The following is a 21874-nucleotide window of genomic DNA, read 5'->3' on the forward strand; positions in this document are numbered from 1 at the left end:
TTAATAGTTAGTTTGTGTGATTTTCCCAAAGCAGCTAACTTGGAAGTTCAGTGTTCCTTCAACTTCTTTGCAGAGAAGGCGTTTTCTGTCTGTTGCTATCTTTTCAATTCCAACATTATTATGATCTGTTTTGCCTGCTTGTTTTTTTTTTAATTACTGACCATGTAAATACTTGCTTGGCTATGTCTCTCTTAGTTCTTCAGTTTGTCTTTCTAAGACTTATTTTGTGCCTTCAGTATTGAGTAAGCCTTCACGATATACTAGCTTTAGTGCATCTTGTTCACTGTCCTTCAGATAGTCTTCCAATGTCCTTTTCTTCTTCTTCAACTATCTGACATACTGACAACATTCCATACCCACCTATTTTTCCTTGGTAAGCAAATCTGTCAAACGTTGGTGATGAAGGGATCATGATTACGTCTTGCATTATTTTTCCTATTTAGGACATTCAGTTTTGCATAAGATCAGTTCACTATTCCAGTTATATGTCTAAACACAAGAATTGCCCGGGTGTTAATTGCCTGGATGGTATTTCCTCCACTGAGTTTGGAATTTAAGATCTTCTTTACTCTCAGGATATATTCATTTCTATCCTTCTTTTTATCCCAATGTGCTTGATGTTGTCATTTTGAAGGTTGTCCAGGATTTGTAATGGTTTCTTTATCCACACTCTTGATATTATTTCCACAAGGCATCTTGATCCTTCAATTTTGTTTTTATTATTTTTTTCCTGTAGATGGTAAGCGTGGAACTATATTAAATACACAATAGTGTGAAATCACAGCTACTAATTCTTTTCCATTGTTGGATTTCATAAACATCAAGTTATTCCCAAGAACCAATAATGTTCTAATGTATTGGCATAGTGTATATACCATATTTTTCTCTCCATAAGACGCTCCTAACCATAAGACGCACCTAGTTTTAGAGAAGGAAAACAAACAAAAAAATGTGCCTCTGCCTCCCCACCCATTCCCATTCCCTATTCATCTGGCTACCCGTCCTTGCAGCAAACAGCAAACAGACTGCCTCCTCTGTGTCTGCGCCTCTGCTAGGGAACAGTGGAGCCTCCCTCGCCCCCGAGCAGCTGATCGGTGGTTGGATCGTCCTCCTGGAATAACGCCAATCAGCTGTTCTAGGCAGCGGGGATTGCTGCTGCTGTTTGCTGCTGCTGCCTGTCACCCATATTCGCTCCATAAGACGCATATACATTTCCACCCACTTTTGGGAGGAAAAACAGTGTGTCGTTATGGATGCGAACAATACAGTATGTAGATTCATGCAGTATGGCCAATGGATTTTTTTTTTAATGCATAGATTTTCTAAATATTGTCCACAATTTTTTGGGGGTATTTTATCCAGTCTTCTGCTGAACACTGGGATTACCATAGCTGGTTATATCATAATCTTTCAACTTTGCTTTTCAGATATTTGCACATTACAAATTTCTCCATGCCTTTGTCTTTTATTATACTATGATATTGCCACATCAATTATTCACACTTTCTTCTTTTATTTATTTTAATTATTAGTATTATTTCTCAGTTTTGTTATAAGGCAGAACTGTTAAAGCAAATTAGATGATTAGCTAGGAACATTGACTGAGATATTTAGATAAAGTGCACAGGAATAAAAGGAGTAGAGAGTTGTTTTTGTTCTCTAAATGTTGGTCTTTGTAAAAGCTTCAGCTGCCATAGCATAGAATGTCTGCTGAAATTTAAAAATATTCATAGAAAATAATTCTTTCTTGCTTATGATATGGCCACTTTTATTTTTTCCACAATATCTTTTTAAATATATGTGTCCATATTATTAATGACTGCATTTCTTAAATTCAGAATATTTAATCCTTTTTTAAAAAAATTGAAAAACTTTAAAACAATAGTTGCATAACATGTGAGTAAAAGAGCAATAATGTCTAATAAAATGTTTTGTGCAACAAATTGAGAAGGCAGAACTTCAATATTATCCTTGAAACTGATGCCCTTTGTGTATCATGTGACTTATGTTGGCCAGGAATTATGAGGAATTGAAGAACAATGTATTCAGTGATCATTAAGTCAAGGAAGGTTGGAAGAAATATTGGAACAAAAGCTTTTAAAAACATAGTTTTATTCTTTAAAGCTATACAAAGAAGGAATTTCTCCTGATTCAAATTACTGTCCCTTCATTTTTCTTTCACTTTTAAATTTTTTTGATCCCTTGGTTTAAGATTTCACTGAAATGAGAGTTTGAGGAAACCTTTGGTGTTTCAAATAAATGCCGGTGGCTGCATGTGTGCGAAAAAAGGAGCTGATCCAATTAGTAGAAAACTAGACAATAGGTTTTACTTCTGTTAAAATTTACAAACAGCCAGTTGCAGGGGGAATACCCATCATAGATTTTAAATTTCTGGATCTCTTCTCTTCAGTGAGCTTGCTAGAATGGTTTGAGTAGATGTCAGTAGACTTTGTTTATTAATTTGAGAAGTTAGCATCCACCACTCTCCTAGGAAAATGAAATATTCTATGAAATATAAAAAGGCAGACTATTATAGTTCCCTGGATGAGAAATGGAGAACATGTTTTTTAAGGCAGGAAGCAGACACACTCTTAATAGCCCTCACCCTCCTCAATAACCCACAGCAGATGTCAGCACTTAAGAGATAAAGAGATAGCTAGGTCTATTCATAAGCAAATGCCTCACCCAAGATCCAACAAAGGTAGGATTAGCATTCAGCCATAATAGGAATTGCCCATAGCCTCTTCATTACATCATCACCCAGCAAGATTCAACCTGGCCCCATGGGAGTCTGACAACCATCAGAATACATTTCTTACAGAAGACCAGGAAGCTCCAAGGCGGGGCCCAAGAGAGGGTATCAATCTCTCTCTCTCTCCCCCCCATGTGCTTTTTTCTTTGCCCAAGGCCAAAAAGCCCATGTGGTCCACCATTAACCATCTTTCCAAGCAGTCTCCATGTTTCCAGTGTCTTTTTCCCCCACTTAGAATTAAAACCCAGGTGGACATTTCTTCCAACATAAGCTTGACATGTTGATGAATACCCCATAGACCGTAATCATTTAAGATAGAGGCTACTCCACAATAGACAAATTTGGCTCCCCTGATTTGATTCAAAGTAAAGAGAATAGAAAGATAAACTATTTAAAACTTTTTGTATAGTTTCCTCATTGAGGCCATCAAGAATACTGAAAATCTCTCATTTGTACCTTGGATATAGACAGCGCTTCACCACATATCTACTGTATAGCTCCTCATTATTTGACAAATGGCTGATTGAGCTTATTTTTTCAGACTGACTATCTGTCTGATCTTTTTTTTGGGAAAATATGTAGCAGCTGTAGGAAGCTGTCCTTTTCATCATCTGTTCTCTGTCATGATATGTAGAAAAGAGGCATGTTGTGTGGGAAATTCTGAGTTACATGATTCATAGAACTGAGGATGAAGGAGACACGACTTTACAATGTGGACAATTTATTTCAAATGAAAAAACCAAGATGACAAGATACACCTACTACAACTTGTGGTATTGCCAATATAATTAAAATTTGTCTGGTTTCTTGGAATGTTGAGTTGCCATTTAGATTAGATTTTAAATACATATTTTTTTATAGCACAATTTTCCGGTTTTAATTTAGGCTGTAATCCAAATAAGCGCAGTGGAGCTTGTTCTAAGGAAATAGACATAGAATTTCAGCCTTAGGTAAATGCTATAGGCAACAATAGCTGTTGATGTATACTTTGTCAGACCAAAGAAAATGCAAATGAAGGGCAAAAAGCAGCTGTTGTATCAAAATACCTCCTTTCTCCATTTCTATAAAGATTATAGGAAGCAAAATAATTGCTTGGTTTTAGTAAGTTATTTTTTTAAAATTGTCTAATGAGAGTGCATTGTGCTAATGTTCATATGTGGATTCAATTAGCATTTAGTAATTAGCCTTTACAAATGAGGATAACTTAATTACATAACACTACCCTCTCAATAACTCTAAAGGGTAGAAAAGCTGTTTTTATTAAATTCAGGCGGCCTGTATATGGGCATTAAAATCTTAAAAGGCACACACATAGAATGAAAGCATATCACCCCAGAGGATGACTATTAGAGATGATGATCAAAGGAAAGCAAACTGTGTACATGATGTATTTTTTTTTAAAAAGAACGGGATCGATTAGAATTCATACACATGTGTCTAGCAACCGGTTTCCATGCTTATTTCTGCTTTATTAAGACCAAATGTATTTAAACAATTATCATTGGAAGATTTTTGCTTGATGTACAGTCTTTGAGAGGTCATTGATTCATATAGTTTGACCTTAAGTATATATATATATATGTTTGTGTATAAGTGTTTATCTATTTACCAGCACAAATACAATATATATATATGTGTATTATGCAAATAGCAAATATATATATATATATATATATATATATATATATATATATATATAGATATATAATATTAATATATATATAATATATATATATATATATATAATATGCTATTTGCATATAAGCTATTTGCATCTTTTGGAAACAATATGTTAATACGTATAAGTAGGTTTTGGGAAAAATGTACTTATTTACATTCCAAATATCTGATATTGTTTTGAGGAACTTTGGCTACGTAGGGCATGGGAAATTGCAGATTCATTTTGAGAAATTGGAAAAGTAATATTATTCCAGATATTACGGACTGGATTCAGGAGATTTGTAATCTATCCATTTTTGACATTTTGAAATTGATAGATTTTTCTAGCCATCTAAAGGTGGCATGGTTCTCTTTGCGTTGTTTTTCAACAACCATATTTTTTTTTCTTTCAAATTTGTAATGTTCATATAGTACTAGTATAGTACACATAATATAGTTATTCTCTTATTTGCTACTATTTGTTAATTGATCTTTAATTGGGGGGCATTTTGCTATTCTTTAAATCTGTAGAACAGAATAAACACTTTTTTAAAAAAAATATCTGCTTTATGGAAGTTGACATAATTAAAGGACTGAAAATTAAAGCTTTGAAAGTTGTGGAGATTCTCAGCCTTATGTTCTGAAAATGATCTGCATTCGTGCACATGTATGTAGACTATTACAATATTTACCATTGATGTGCCAGATATCCCTACCCTCCACGTGTAGCACTGTGGATGATAAATGTTATGCCAACTTTGAAAAAGGCTATGATTAACTTGAAGATAGTTACATTGCTGTTACATTGACTATCTTGCTAGTTCCAAGTGCCCTTATTTATCTAATTTCTGCCATGTTTGGGTAACCTATTAAGTAACTCTAACCCTGAAACCTATCCCTTATCTTTGAATGGGAAATCGCTTGACTTGGTCATATTCCAAAGAAATTACAGATAGGACAAAAACGCATATAATGTCAACTTCTGTAGTGCAATATATGGATGATATTGTAGATAAGGATAAGAGATGCTGCCTACAACTATAATTGACCCCCAGACTTACAGTTGTAAATTTTTTGCGGTCACTAAGCCAGTCCACCATGTGACCATACCAGATTTTTCACCTTTTTTGGTGGTTATTAAACAAACACAGTGGTCATTAAGTGAACACAGTAGTCGTTTAAGCAAATTTGTTTGGTCTACTAGCTGTTTCTAATCCACAGAAACCCAAAATAAACACCAAAACCAGGAAAAAATATCAAAAATTCATAGTCAAGTGACCATAAGATGCTGCAAACAAGTGGTTGCCAAATGGCCAGAATGTAATTATGTGGTTCAGGAAAGAGTGACTGTCAGAACTTCAAAATAGGGTCATAAATGTTGTGTGGTATGTTTGTGTGATAATTCCGAAACAGTTGCTAAGCAAGGGATTGTTAAGCAAGGACTGTGTGTACCACAAAATTGTCATATAATTATACAGCTACCACATGACATCAGTTCTTTGTTGGCATCTTTATTCAAGCAAGGAATGCTCACAGCATTGTACAAAGAATGTATTAGTATATGAAATACTGTACAGTCCAAATTGTGGTATTAAACTGGAGATTGTGATAAGGAAGAAGGGTCATTCTGAAATCCAACTACAGAGACTCATTTGCAGTGTTTAGGCTAAGAGGCTAATGGCTGGATTTTATACTGTGTTTAGATCAAGGTTGTGCCCCTCCCCACAACTATGACAACTTGCCAGGGCCAACTCGCCAAGAACAAATCACCATGGCTAACTTGCCAAAGCCAACTTGTTGCAAGACAACTCGCCATGGCCATCTTGCCACAGTGACAAGAATTATATTAATATCAAAGAATTGTGGAGTGGAAAATAATATATGGATGCAGACTGAAAAGGGGACAGAATGAAATAGTAAGGTCAAAATCCAAATATTTTTATTTATTTAAAATAATTAACTAAAATTGGTAAATTATCCTGAGGCAAGTTTTCCCTGGCGAGTTGGCTATGATGAGTTGGTTGTTGCGAGTGGTCATGGCGAGTTGACCAAGGCAAGTTGTCCCATTCCCTCCGACCACAAGCTTTATATTTTGCATGTTATCATGGGCATGGATGAGATCCAGTGGCTGTTCTAATTTTTAATTCCTGGCAACTGATTCTCTGTTTCAATAGGGCATTATAAAATATTTATTTAGAAACCATACATCTCACTTTCCTTGCAAAAATCCAGTGTTTACACTGAAAAACAAATGCATCATAATTCAACTACATTTGGGAAACAAATTCATTTGAAATTCTTGCTGATGTTCAGCATTATAAGCCTAATGTTATTTTGAGTTTGAATATCTCTGTCATGGCCTTATTAGCCACTGTTTTGTGCATTTACAAATACATTCCATGACAATTTTATCTGAATATTTTGTGTTTTATTAGAAATTATAAATGCTACGAGAAACACTAAGTGCTCCTGGAAAATATGTGGCAGTACATAAATGAAGTTTATTAGTGTTCTTAAACACTGTTATTCTTAAAGACTGTTCTGCTCGCTTTTAGACAACCACTAAATGTTGGAATTTAGTGTTGGAAAGTTACTTGAAAATGCTTATTTACTTACGTGTATCTCACCTTATTGTTTTTACAAATAACCTCAAGAAAGCAAACATATCCAACAAAACTTTCTCCTCCTAGTTTCCCACACAACAATCCTGTGATGTGGGTTGGACTGAGTGAGAATGACCGACTCAAAGACATATAAGAGCCAAGGTGCCACAGTGATTACAGTGCAGTACTGCAGGCTACTTCAGCTGACTGCTAGCTGCAGTTAGGCAGTTCAAATCTCACCTGGTCAAGGTGGGTAAAATTAGAACCCAGATAGTTGGGGGCAAGCTGCTGACTCTGTAAACAGCTTAGAGAGGGCCGTAAAAGCACTATGAAGCGGTATATAAATCTAAGTGCTAAGTGCTATTCAATCCTTTAGCTCTGTATCTAGATATTTTTTTATTATTTGGTTTTATTCGTCATAATTGCACTCTTCAATGTTTTCACTGCAGCTGCTTGGCACTTTTTGAAGATAAAAGCTACACTTTTTCTGTTTAGCCAATTGTTTCTATCAACATACCTCTAGGTTGAGCATCTTAAAGTATCTGCATGTCAATTACCAGAATGCATAGCACATAGTTATGCCATCTGAGGATTACGGGGGTTGATGCCCATGCTTCTATTGGATGTTCAGATTGAGGAAGGCTGGGTTTGCACTACAAGACAATTCTCATTTGCATAATCAGCACAAACAGGAACTTTAAAATAAATTAAAATCATTTTAATTATTGTTTCTTGCGGCACCAGGGGATCAGTGGTTTAATTTGTGGAGTTTGATGTTTAATTAAATCACAATTTTGGCCAGCTAGTAAGAAACTGATTCTAGAAAAAAAGAATATAAAGAAATCTCTCTCTTTTTTTTTGTAAATACAACCTTGTTAATATAAGATTGTATTTAACAGGAATCTTAACAAGACTTATCTGATATAATAAATAAAGATGTCATAACACACTTAGGAACCTAGCATAATACACCATGATCAATTGCCAATAATATATGATTTTGAAATAAATCATATCTCTTTATGATGCAATGAGTTTCAGCTTAACGAACATCCAAGGATTATTCTAAAACAGAAAACATTATATGTATGTTTGAATAAGGATTTTAAAAAGAAAAAAAAACACTTAATAGCCTTTAATCCTGTTCATTCAAATGGATAGATAGTTTTGCATAAAGGCTTCAGACAGTGAAAGTGTCTTTTGTGAAATGCTTATAGAAGTTATACAGGGTATTTATCAACTAATCACTAGTGAGAAACTAACTATTGAGTTCTTTTTTTTATGAGGGATTGAAAAAAAAATCCCATAAAAAATAAAAAATGTGGACCAGAGTTGCCTGAAGGTACTTAAACATTGCTTAGAGCAGCAGTAGGTCATCTAAAAGGTTCTTGAAATCTGATGGACACTTGAGTGCTGGTAATACAAAGAACCAGCTATAATTTCTGTCATCTCTTTCATTCAGGGTTTTTGGGAGAGCCACAACAAGCTGATCAGCAATTATGGACCTTCTTGTGGGTAAGTTGTTCTTTTGTTTTTCCTGTTTACTTTTTGATTTAGGGCATGAAACCTCTTGCGAATTTTGACATGTGCTCAGCATCACCCATCCCTCATCTGGTATTTTTAGTTATACTGAATTAGAATTTCCATTATTTTCCCTGAAGTTGTTATAATTGGATCTAGTTATTTATTTATGTGTTTTATTCAATTATATGCCCATCCATCTCACATATGTGACTCTGAACAACAAGCAAAGGTTAAAAACATCAAATAATTATATAAATAGCAGAACATCACAGAGAAAATGTTTAAAAAATGGCCAAGAATAAATATCCATATTAATAACAATAGCACATAGGCTTATCTGACCTCTTAACCTATCAGGGCTGGGTGATCAGCCAGGTCTTAAGTGCCCTCCAAAAGACCAGCAGCCAACCTAATTTGTGGGGGATTGATATTTAAAAAGGCAGGTGCAGCAAAATAAAAGATACACTTTCTGGTTCCCATCCGTTATCATTCCTCAATTAGATGGAACTCAGAACTTGCCCCTTCGTCCAGTTCATCTGGAAGTTGCTTTCTGTGGACGTAAATTTGCTAATTAATGTTGCAGCAAGATGATAAGAAGCTTTGAATCTATTTTAAGCAGTTACAAAACCAAGGAAATCAACACAACAAGATGTTTTATGAGAGGGATAATATTCTTAACTATGGAGATATGCAAACTCACCAGTTTGAGAAACATGCCTTTTGGACCTCAAAACACATGTCTGGGACTCTTTGAAACATCTCCAGTTCAGAGGATTTATTTTGGTACCATTGAACTGCTTGGTGTGAGGTAAGCAGAAGGTATTGAAATTCTCCAAAATATGAGTCTTCCACATGCCTCATTCCATAATATTGCTTGCCTTCAGAAAGAAGATAGAGCTTGCTGGTGTGGGGCTAAGAAGGAAGAAAAAAAGTTTCTTTAATAATATTATAACAGTATTCTTAACTATACTTTTATGTAATCTCTAAGTTTCACACAGATAAATTATGAACCAAAACAGGGCATATCATACATTCTCCAAGCTTGTAATGATCCTAGAATGTATTGATTTACTCAACTATTTAATTTAATTTTTTACTTCTCTGTCTGAAGAATTCTGGATCATCTCATACTGCAGACTTCCTATTTGGGTGAACGCAAACTTATCTTTCAGTTTTGTGGAAGGTCATGTAGCAGCTTCTTGTTAGCACTGTGAAATGTTTACTAAGCAGGCTTATCACAGTGGTTCATCCTGTTTGTGAGCAACTGTTTGAACAGCAGACTATAAAGTCATTGTAGAATTCCAGACCTCCTGACATGTCCTAATATACTTGCCTCCAGATCCCTCTTTGAAAATTGTGCCCATGCCATTGACCGTGGTATCTTCTAAACCCTTTGCAATGGTTTACAGTGGTTCCATTCCTTCCTGAGTGGGTGGGCCAGTTGATAATTTAATTTACTCAATTTAGATACTGCCCAATTTCAACTGGCTCTGGATAATATCAATAAAATCAACAACATAAAAACAGAATATAATAATTAGAATTAAAACCTAAAGTGAATCTAATAACCACAAAAAAGAGTCCCAACCACTTAACCCAAGGCCATGGAAAAGAGCCATGTTTTAAGATTTTCCACAATGCCATGAGGGTTGGATCTAGCCTGATGCAAACCAGAAATTTGAGTGAACACTGTTTTAAGTGTTTAACACTGTACACCCTCTTTCGAGCTCAACCAGGACTTTGTAAATAAACTATGTCAGTTTCTACACCTTCAGAAATGTCCCTTCAAGACTTCTCATGTTCAGTATCTTATTTAGAAAATATTCATGTTTATCCTCTTACTCAAAGATTGCTGTTTTTTACTGTCCATCTGAAAGAAAAACTCTTTCTGAAGATACATTGTGTTATAACTTTCATTGTTTCTGTGGGGCCTGGTCCATTCATCATCATTTAAAAGGAGATGATTAGTTCCCTCATGTCTTCTAAATTCTGTCAAATGATCCATCTGTTTTGCCCCCCAATGTTCAGGGAGCATCCAGACACTTAACACTCCTTCTGAAAGCTTCCACAGTTTAGAATAGATTTGTCAGATGGGAGAAAATCATACAGTAATTTCCAATGGAACACTTTTAGCTTCTCACAATGATTGGAATCTGTATATGACTTCTGTTAAACTAACACAGCTATGACATTTCAGCTTTATCTTCTCAATATTTTTTTTTCATTTATAAGGACTGACCTCCCATTTTCCTGAGAATGTGCTTTTTAATGTTAAATGATGGCGCTTGCATTTAAAACCATAAAAAACAAATTCAAAATCTTCAAATGTCATATCTCTGCAATTTTAAATATCAAAATCTCCCAGTGATACATGTTAATCACTGTTAAGCCTTTTCTGATGATAAAAAAAGAGAATGTTAATTATTTAAGTGCCATTCTAGTTGTTGAAATATTTAATTACTGCTAAAATATTGATAAGGAAATTTTGTGTGTTATCTTTGTCATATTACCATTTATCATATTATGATATTCAAGAATTTATGTTAATGATACAAGAGCTTCTTATATTTTGATTTATTTTTGCCTTAGACACAGATTATTTGTTCTTTAGTATTCAGCATTTACTTTTTCAAGAACTTTGTGCTTTATAAGTTCTTGCTAAAATCTAGATTTCTAGCAATTCTTTCCTCCCTCCTCCACCCTCCATAAAAAATAAATTAGTAGTACATCTGGTCAATCCATACCTGAGTGAAAAGATCTGCTGCTTTGAAGAAAGGCCATGTTGGCAAAAAGTACAAAAACATTTTCTAAAAAAATTCTAAAGGGAAGTGATACTTCCAAAGTGATAGTGAATGGAATGCTGAATAAAATAATTTTCTAAGGTTTACAAATAGATAAAAACTAATACAAACAATACAGGAAGCTCTTGTCTTATGACCACAATTAAACCAAAACAGTCTTAGTCAAATAGTATTTCTCTGTTTTCTTATGGGTCTCTGCTACTATATTAATTACAATGCTTAGTGTCTTTCTGGTGCCCTCTGGTCAACCTTCAAAATAGTCTCTTTTCATATATTCATTTTTAAGCTCTGTCTGAAATACTTAATTAATATTGGCTGTTTAGTATAATGAAACAATCCAAATTTTAAAAAAATGATAAATGTCCAAATCATAATACAATTATCTGCTTAAGTATCAGGGCATCCAGAAATGTTCAATAATTTCCAAACATTCAATAGTTTCCAGAAGAACAAACTCAATTTAAATTGTAGATTATTTAAAATATAGATGCTGCCACAAAATAGCAGTTCTTTAGTACATGGGGAAATTATGATATAGTTGCTTTCCTTTTTAATCCATTTCATTTTAATGAGTTAAAACAAGTGCATTTCTATATCTCTGTTCAGACGTTTATACTTTAAACTTATTTTGTTTCTAGTGAATATATGTAGATGTATAGTATACAAAAACATAGATTTCTTTGTTTTAGCTAAGCAGGCCACCGTTTTGTGGCTTGACAATCATTTTGTGAATGGAAAAGCTCCCTCAAGGCCACCACATCACTCAGAACATGCCTTCTGAAATTCAAATATGCTCTGACTATACTGGCTAAAATATCTTCCTTATGTGTGATAGGGGACTATATATAGTTTGTATATATTTATATTTACATTAAAACAATTACCTTTTAAAAATGACCAAAGAACAGAAAAAAGAATGTTAACCTACTGTAGTTGCTTTTTAAAAGCTGATTTTAAACAGTTTAAACTATTTTTTTTAGCCGATCCTTCCATTAGAGATTGCATGCTTCTTTATTATTAGAAAGGGTGCCAACATTTGGGCACAAGTAGTATTCCATTACTATGGAGCAAATTGACATAGAAAAGTGTGGGGGTGAATAATACGGAGAGTGCCAAAAGCACTTTACTTGCTAGAAAACAAACAGCAGTTGTGACATTGTTCCAGGTTTCTGAGGTGAATTTTGACAGAAGCTTTCAGAAAATGCAGCTCATACTGGGGAACAAATTGGTTGTTGTGACATTAGATCCCCCTCTAGAGTGTTTGTTAATGGATCTGGGAACTTTAGACAAGTAAAAATAACAACAAACTAAGTACTGACAATAGAGAATAACCAAATTCATCCCCTCAGCTGGATACAGATTAGTAACACACCTTTTCAACCAGTTTGCATACAATTGCCAAGAAGTTGGCATGTCCATGCCCACAAAGTCTTTAGAAGCTGAGCGTCATTCAAAGAAAACTTTGCTTCTGTTACGCAACCATGAAGAGATGAATTTTTCTTTAGTGAAATCTAGTGCAGCAGTTGCTTCAAACATAGTTGTTTGTTAATTGATAGGCAGTTCATTAACTATAGCTAAGTGATGAGGTTGTTGAGGTTCTTCAACATTGTTGAAAAACATATTCCATATACTATGCCCATCTAGGGCATCTCTGGGAAGAGCAGGAGAAAAGTTGATATGCATCTCTAGAGACCTTTCCCTCAGCTGTTGAAGTCTTACTTTGACTTGTTTCAGTCCAGCTTCCAATATGTCTGCCTGACTGGTTTCCTAACTGGCTGGGCAAATGAGATTAGGACTTCAGGGACTCTTAAAGACAAGAGTGCACAAATTTTGTTTGCAGTTTTGGAGAATGCTCTCCAAATGTAAGTAGCATGTAGATGAAGAAATGGGTGGAATAGACAAAAAATGAATGTAATCCTATTTAAATCAAATTAAATAGCATTTCATTACATAACTAATTAATAAGGGATGTACTCCCTGAATGTTTAGTCATTTTCCTCTTTTGAATACACCATCTGATGGCAACTAGAATGGTTCTAGAGGCCATATCCATGGTATTTATGAGCTGTATACATTATATATTGTATTTCTTTATTTCCCCTCTTGTATCGCTACAGTTGGTGGCAGTGGAGAGGAAAATTCATTTCATGTCCATCATGGGTAAATAAAAGAAATTGTCAAAATATGGAAAACTCTCTGTGGGAATGCTGATTTCAGAATCCTTTAAAAACTCTGACTCTTGGGTAGCAGAAGAGATTATACTGTCTACTGAAGTACAAGGAAAATACATTTTTTTGTTTTGATTCTTGGCACACAAATTGTTGGTAAATGTTGTGGGTTACACACAATCCTGTGTACACTCAGTATTACTATGCCTGAAAAATGTCTCAAGCATCATCTCCTATCACTCAAGAAATCTTGCTAATGCTCATTTTTTTAGAAAAAAAAACCCCAGGGGTGTTCAAACTTGACAGTTTTAAGACTTGTGGACTTCAACTCCCAGAATTCCTCCTCTCGCTCTTCATTTTGATGATGTACGGACGGGCGGGGGGAGGGAGGGAGCTGGAACTGGTTCTAAATGGCACGGTAGATTTTTGGAACCTCTTCTATAGAAGAGGTAGGAACAGGCAGGAACCCACCCCTGATTGTATGCACAATTATTCCTACGTGAATGTACGTGCCTCATTGTAAAAGTTACTCTTCCCTCTTTTATTATTGGAGTTTTGTAAGCAGTTGCTAATATTTTGTTTGCACTTATGTACATACTAACCCATCTAGCTATTTCCTTTTGGAGTAAACAATGTTGTTCATAACTCGGGGGGAGGGAGGAGTAAAAACAGCAGGCCCACAAAATTAAAGAGCTGAGATAAGAAAATGAAAAAGAGAAATAGTTAAATCTTGTTTATACCAACAGAAGCCACCATACTTTTCTATACCAATCTATCCTTAGAAGTCATTCTTACTTCCACAGTATCCACTTATTGCTTAAGAGAATAAGAGAAAAGCTTACAGTTGCTGATCTGCCAGCTCACTAATATCTCGCACTGCAGAGACAGAGACCATAAGGCAGCCCTGTCAAACTGGCGGCCCACGGGCCAGATGCATCATGCACAAGCCACATTGACCCCGGCTCCACGAAGGGGAAAAATGTTGCAATATATGACGTGATGGCAACATGACACCGCGAGTTTGACTCCCGTGCCATAAAGAGTTTCATTTCCTGGAGACCCCAATTTTGATTTTATATATCAAATAAATAAACAAATGTGAACATAGGTTCCCGTTTTTCAGAGACCTGTTCTACATATAGTCTTATTCTGTTCAGATTTAATTTATAAGGGGTCACAAGACTGACCCTTGAATCCTGACTTAAAATGAGTTTCAGGAATAATTTTTCCCTACTTTTATCACCCTATAAGTAACCTGAACAACACAATAATGTGTGTGTGTGTTTGTGTGTGTGTTTGTGTGTTATATGCATTGGCTAGAATAACACATGTCTGGATGCAGAATCCTGGGGTACTATATGTGGATTTAGCTTTAACTCAACAAAACAATTGTGGTATTTTTATAGCAAAACAACTGAAAATCCAGAGAACAGCTGTGTTGTTTCTCAGTTTGTATTGGGACCAGCTACATAATCAAGTTTCTTTTTAAGAAAACATTGAGATTGCATATATAGCTTAGAATTATGTAAAACCAGGCTTAACTGGAAAGAGGCAGTTGTCCCAATGTCACGGTTAACCATACTTAGGAAGGGAAGGAATTACTTGGTCAATTGCCCTGGAGAAAAATGGGATAGCAGCAAAATCAGAGTTGGCAATCTTAAATATATATAAAATGGGATAAGAAATGTGATGAGGTATGTAAAATAAAAAAGTCAGCAATTTACACAGTGCCTACCATCTCCATTTCCCTTTTATTTTTTTAGGTGACATTGCTCACATTGGTATATTATTATGTAAATAGACTGAATAGGTATGAACAGTTGTGTGTTTGTGTGTATGTAAAACAGCAACACATACAGGAATGTTGCTCACACAGAAACTGTAGGCGCATAAAAATCTTTATCCAACTGATCAAAGTAATACATTAATTGTTACCATATTTTTCAGACTATAAGATGCATCGGAGTATAAGATGCACCAAGATTTTGAAAATGTAAACAAGAAAAAAGAGTCCCCAAGAGTCTCCCAAACCCTCTGCATGTCCAGGTTTTCACAAAAACGGGCACACAGAGGGTTTGGGAGATCTGCAGAATGCTCCTGGGGACTGGGGAGGGCAAAAACACCCCCAAACTGCCCACACATTGCATTTTTGCTCTCCCCAATCCCTAGGAGCACTCTGCCGGCCTCCCAAACCCTCTGCATGCCCCGTTTTTTGCAAAAAAACAGCCTGTTTTTGGCAAAAATGGGATGCGCAGGGCGGGTTTCCAGAGGCCAAAAATGGCTGTATTCGGTGTATAAGACGCACCAACATTTCCAACCTCTTTAAGGGGGGTAAAAAGTGTGTCTTATACTCCAAAAAGTACAGTATATTGAAGGTATTTAATTCTAATAATTTCTTTGTTAAGAAAATGTAAATGGTATAAAATATTTTTCTTAGTCACTTGATAGCGAGATGGGTAATATTTAAATGTAATCAACTCAATAACTAAATAAAGAAACTATTTTTTCAGTGTACAAAGGAAAACGTTATCTTTGAAGCAGCCGTGCCCTCATAGTTGTAAAAGCATTAGGCCAGACTACTGAAAACTTTGCCACTTCACAAAAGGTTAGCCAGATAAAAGCTGCCTTTTTTCCAAATGAGCCTCAGATGAGCTGAGTTAAAATGTCACAACTAAACACAGGTAATAAAATGGACAAATAACAATGGCAACAATGTGTTCAAAAAACATTTAAAAACACTCTGTTTGCCGGGGGTTGCCAAGATAAAGTGTCCACAATTTCTTCCCCTCAAGAAGCAGGAGAGATGACCTCTTATCTTATTAGCATCACGTTCCTATTCGGAGCTCAGAAGCCCAATCCTATTAACTGCTCTCATTATGCATTAATGAAATGGAATACTGATTCAGCTAATCAGCAGCAGCAAGAGGTGACATATGCTCACCGATGTAGTTCTGGTGAAGCCTGTTACAACAACAATAGAAGCCAAAACAATCTTGGAATACTAGGATGTCCACCCACCAAACCGGCTGCTGTCTGCTACAACCTGGTAGCCTTCAGATATGTCAGATCTACCACATTTTCCGGTGTATAAGACAACTTTTTAACCCCCAAAAATGATTTTAAAAATCGGGGGTCGTCTTATGCCGGGTATAAGAAAGGCCGTACCAAAAAAACCAAAACAAAAGAAAAAGCAACGCCGCCAAGCAAAAAGCCACACCGCCACCAGCGCAGACGCCGCCCTTTCAATACAATAGCAGAGTTGGAAGGGACCTTGGAGGTTTTCTAGTCCAACCCCCTGCCTAGGCAGGAAACCTTATACTGTTTCAATGGCTATGGCTATCCAACATCTTCTTAAAGACTTCCAGTGTTGGGGCATTCACAACTTCTGGAGGCAAGCTGTTCCACTGATTAATTGTTCTAACTGTCAGGAAATTTCTCCTCAGTTCTAAGTTGCTTCTCTCCTTGATTAGTTTCCACCCATTGCTTCTTGTTCTACCCTCAGGTGCCTTGGAGAATAGTTTGACTCCCTCTTCTTTGTGGCAACCTCTGAGATATTGGAACACTGCTATCATGTCTCCCCTAGTCCTTCTTTTCATTAAACTAGACATACCCAGTTCCTGCAACCGTTCTTCATACACATTATGCATTATAAACTTGCAAGTCATAGAATGTGTGTTTTATTAAGTTACTCTCTTTCTTCAAATACATTCCTGCCTTGATTAAACAATTTTAATAATTTGCCCATTTCCATTAATTGCATTCTCCCCATAGTACCCCAAATATTTGTTTTCATTCCCAGATTCTTCTTTGTATGAGCCCTTGGTTTCATTGTAAGATTAATGTAAGTGGTTTTCCATCATTAAATTGGACTTTATTCATGTAAATTAATATGTCTGTTCATAAACGGGTTCCCACATTGTGTTAATACATTATGTGGTTTGTTTGGTTCTGATGAAATGTTATATTGAACCCAATTGCTGCACTTTTTAATACATAGTTTATTATGATCAATGAACTGAGTATTAGTTATTGTCTCAGTTTTAACTGCAGATACGTCTGGCATAATTTTCATGCAAAAAATATGCTTTTGTGGTACAGCCACTCTTCAAATGTGATGGACCCTATATCTGCTCGTATATCTAGTATACAGAACAGTGAAATGTTATTTCATTTGATTAAGATACAGATTAATAGAGTCGGAAGGGACCTTGTAGGTCATCTAGTCCAACCCTCAGCTGAAGCAGACCCTACACCATTTCTGACAGATCTGTTCATGAAAGCTTCCAGTGATGAAGCTCCCACAATTTCTGATGGCAAGCTGTTCCATTGGTTGATTACTCTCACTATCAGAAAATTTCTCCTTATTTCCAGGCTGAATCTCTCCCTGTTTAGTTTCCATCCATTGTTCATTGTCTGGCCTTCAGGTGCTTTGGAAAATAGCTTGACCCCCCCCCCTCCTCTCTGTGACAGCCTGTCAAATATTGGAACACTGCTATCATGTGTCCCCTGGTCCTTCTCTTCACTAGACTAGCCATGCCCAGTTCCTGCAACCATTCATCGTATGTTTTAGCCTCCAGTCCTCTAATCATCTTGGTTGCTCTTCTCTGCACTCTTTCTAGAATCTCAACATCTTTTTTATAGTGCGGTGACCAAAACTGGATGCAGTATTCTAGGTGTGGTGTTTTTTATAGAGTGGTATTACTACCTCACTTGATTTTGATTTATTTAATGTAATTTCTCTACCAAAAATCTGACTTATAGAAGAGAAACATTGAGAATTAAACTGAGTGTCAAAGCAAAGTTATGGAAAAGTAGCAGGGAAAAAAAAAACTATGCTGCCTGTCTATAATATCAAATTATTTCCTTGCTGCTGTCACATGTTTTCAAATTTCACAAAATTCCACTGATACTGGAAGAAATGGAACAACAGATTGCATGCGTGGTTTATTTTAATATCTTTTGATTGATGCAAACAACATTTCAGGGCCTTGAATTCCCTTTCCTTGAGCATATCTTCTCAGCTGCTTTTCTGGTCAGTCCCACTTTAACTGTTTTTACAACTCATTTTTTAAGTGGCACTGAATTTTGTTTGTTTGTTTGTTTTGTCCTTAATAAAAATATCATGCAAGTGTATTAAGGATGCTTTAACACATATTCTTCACATATTTTAAAAAACACTCCACCCATAAAGAGTTGATTGTAATTCTACATGTAGCTTACAACACAATAGCAATTACTGGGTGGCATTAAAAAGCTTTCCATCTAGAAGTACCCTTGAATTAGCAGCTGCAGCAGAACAGGCTGTTACTTACTGACCCCGAAGTAAGCGGTTTATTGCAGGCCTTCATGGATTGACTATTTTCGGAAAAAACTGTACAAACAGCATTCGCTGAAAGCTTGATTTAACAATGTTGTCTACTTAAACAACTCAAACTTTTCTTCCTTTTTCAATATTTTAAAAATGTAGACGTGATACAAATGTTTTTGGATCATAGGGGAACATAATAACATAGGCTCACTTTTTAAGGCAGGGTGTTCAACATTTCACTATGGAATTTTTAGAAAAATAATAACAAAGTGAAACATATGCTGATGCATTTAGAGTGGCATTTAAAAGAACAAGTTGAAACAATAGTTGTCTGTGTGCAATATCACATAAAAAATGTTGTCGCAGCCTTGCCTGTTTTCATTACCAGGAAGGAAAGGAAAGGAACGGAATAGGGGAGATAGATGGGTGGGATTATTTTTCTTATACTTTATTCAGTCATCACTTTTTTACAGGCTTTGTATGCAATCCAAATACAACATATGCATACAATCAAATGAAAATACTTAAATGCATTTGTATGTCTCCATATATTTATAGATAAGTGGGGAGGCATTCTAAAAGTTCATAACACATATGTAAGTTCCATTTAAACTCAGTGGGACACTTCCTTATGCCCGTTGCAAATCTTTCCAATTGTTCTTTCTTTCTGTAAGCTGTGAATTTTCATGAGCCAGATAGTGATACAATAAGGGGCGACTGTGTATATGTAAATCTGAAATAGTATGCCATGTATTCCTGCTCCTTCTTCCAGATTGCAGTTCTGATTATTTAATTTGGGTGAAATTTGAAACTCTGTTCACTTGACAGTTGTTGATAATATGCATTAAGGTTTGGAAACTATGCTAAAACTTCTTTTTAAAAATTAATCATCGGCAGTCAAGGTATAGCCTCTGCAGAAGCAAGCTTTCTGGGTGGTATGCTGTCATTGGTGCAATTAAGGGAGAAAACCAGAGGTGGGTCCTACCAGTTCGTACCTATTCGGTAGAACTGGTTTGTCAAATCTACCGAACCAGTTAGAAGAGGTTCCACCAGTGGAGCTGGAAAGCAGACCACACCTACAGAAGAGGTTCCAAATTTTTTTGAAACCCACCACTGGTGGGTGTGTAATGTCCCGCAGTTATCTACGCATTAATAATGATCTAGTAATATTTTAGGGACCTTTCTTTACATAATTGGTGTTTTCTTTCATACTTTTGGATTTCTAATTTCTGTTTCCATTAGTTGGCAATTGCTAAAACCAATCCCATGTGAAAAAGTATTCAAAGCCTTCTTGATTTTAATTGTCAATTTATTTATTCCTGCACATTGTAATATTTATTCATTTACATATCTCTGTTTTTCCACTGTTGTGCAAACACAATTCAGCAGCTGCTAACATGTGTGAAATTAAATATATATTATACTCCCTTTCAAATAGCCAACAAAATATTTCTGGTTTTAATTCCCTATCTTGCTTTACAATTGCTTCTAACCACTAACTTCTGAATAGCTACTTGGACCGACCTAAGTACTAATTCATAATTTCATAATTATGAATTTCCGGTCACATGGGCAGCAAGCCACTCCCATCCAGTCACATGGGCAGCAAGCCACTCCCATCCGGTCACATGGATGGCAAGCCACTCCCACAAAGGAGGCCACACCCACAGAGTAGGTTCCAACAATTTTTAAAACCCACCACTGGAGAAAACCCTTATTCGAACTATCAGTAAAAATAGCCACATGCAACTCTTTAAATTATTTTGATGCCTCTGAATGGACTTTTTCTCCATTGGGATTGTTGTCAGCACCCTGAACAGATAACAGCCCAAGCCCCATTGTGGATTTAGTACAAATATATTCTTTAATTTACTAATGAGAGAAAATCCTTTTAATAATAATAATATTTATTTATATTTCCCTGGTGGAAGATAGGTATGAATTTTCTTGGTTCTGAATTATCACGCATTAGAAAACATAGCCTAATTAATAAGAAAAATAATTCTACAAAAGCTTAATATCAGAAATACTGCAAAGTTTTTGTGGAATTGTCTAGGTCAAAGGATATGATTAAAACCTGTTTAAACTAGAACATGGGGGAAATAATTGCTTGTTGGGTTAGGTCAATAATTGAGCAATGTTAGGAATGGGAACCCAGAAACTTGGGACAAACCAAAAGGCAGGACCAAAGAACGAATCAGAATTAAAAGTCCTGAGATGCAAGTTTTTCATATCAAACTAAACCAGAATGAAATATAATTGATTCATACAATGAATTTAAGACAAAACCAAATAGTGGTATTCATATTATTAAACTATGGTTTAGAATACTATGTGAATTAAATCTACCGTACACAGGTAAAAAAATTGAAGCCAGAAGTATTTACTGGCCAAGCTAGAAACATGAATGAACAATAGGGCAATTCTTCACTGAGAAAGCTGTCATTTGTAGCTTATGGACTAGCCACCGGATTCAGCTACCTACCTTCTTGCTGAAGAATCAGAATTAGTCCACAAAGGTAAAGGTTTCCCTCGCACATATGTACTAGTTGTTCCTAACTCTAGGGGGCGTTGCTCATCTCCGTTTCAAAGCCAAAGAGCCAGCGCCGTCCAAAGATGTCTCCGTGGTCATGTGGCCGGCATGATTAGATGCTGAAGGGACACAGAACGCTTTTACCTTCCCACCAAGATGGTCCCTATTTTTCTTCTTGCATTTTTTACGTGTTATCAAACTTCTAGGTTAGCAGAAGCTGGGACAAGTAACGGGAACTCACTCTGTTACGCAGCACTAGGGATTTGAACCGCTGAACTTCTGACCTTCTGATCGACAAGCTCAGCATCTTAGCCACTGAGCCACCGCATCCCTAATTAATCCATAAGCACCTATTATTTCTGAATAACTGATTGCTTCTACATTCTAAATTAGATCCAACAAAACAATGTGCATGAGTCTTTTCTCAGATGTTTAACTTTATAAGAACAAAGGTCCAGAAGCTGAAGGTTTACTTTCAGCTCTTGGCATCTCCAGGTAGAGCTGGGGAAAATCCTGCCTGAACCCC

The 21874-nt window shown here is 35.9% G+C and overlaps 1 protein-coding gene across 1 annotated transcript in view; it reads left to right on the forward strand.

Moving 5' to 3' along the window:
• Positions 1 to 21874, forward strand: part of TBXAS1 (thromboxane A synthase 1) — a 287914-nt gene that overhangs the window by 106888 nt on the left and 159152 nt on the right. The window contains exon 4 of the mRNA XM_032220502.1: positions 8477 to 8529. Within this exon, the coding sequence (XP_032076393.1) occupies positions 8477 to 8529 (53 nt within the window). The remainder of the gene's footprint in view (positions 1 to 8476; positions 8530 to 21874) is intronic.

The sequence above is a fragment of the Thamnophis elegans genome, chromosome 7 (assembly GCF_009769535.1).
Source record: "Thamnophis elegans isolate rThaEle1 chromosome 7, rThaEle1.pri, whole genome shotgun sequence".
In the NCBI taxonomy this organism is placed as follows: Eukaryota; Metazoa; Chordata; class Lepidosauria; order Squamata; family Colubridae; genus Thamnophis; species Thamnophis elegans.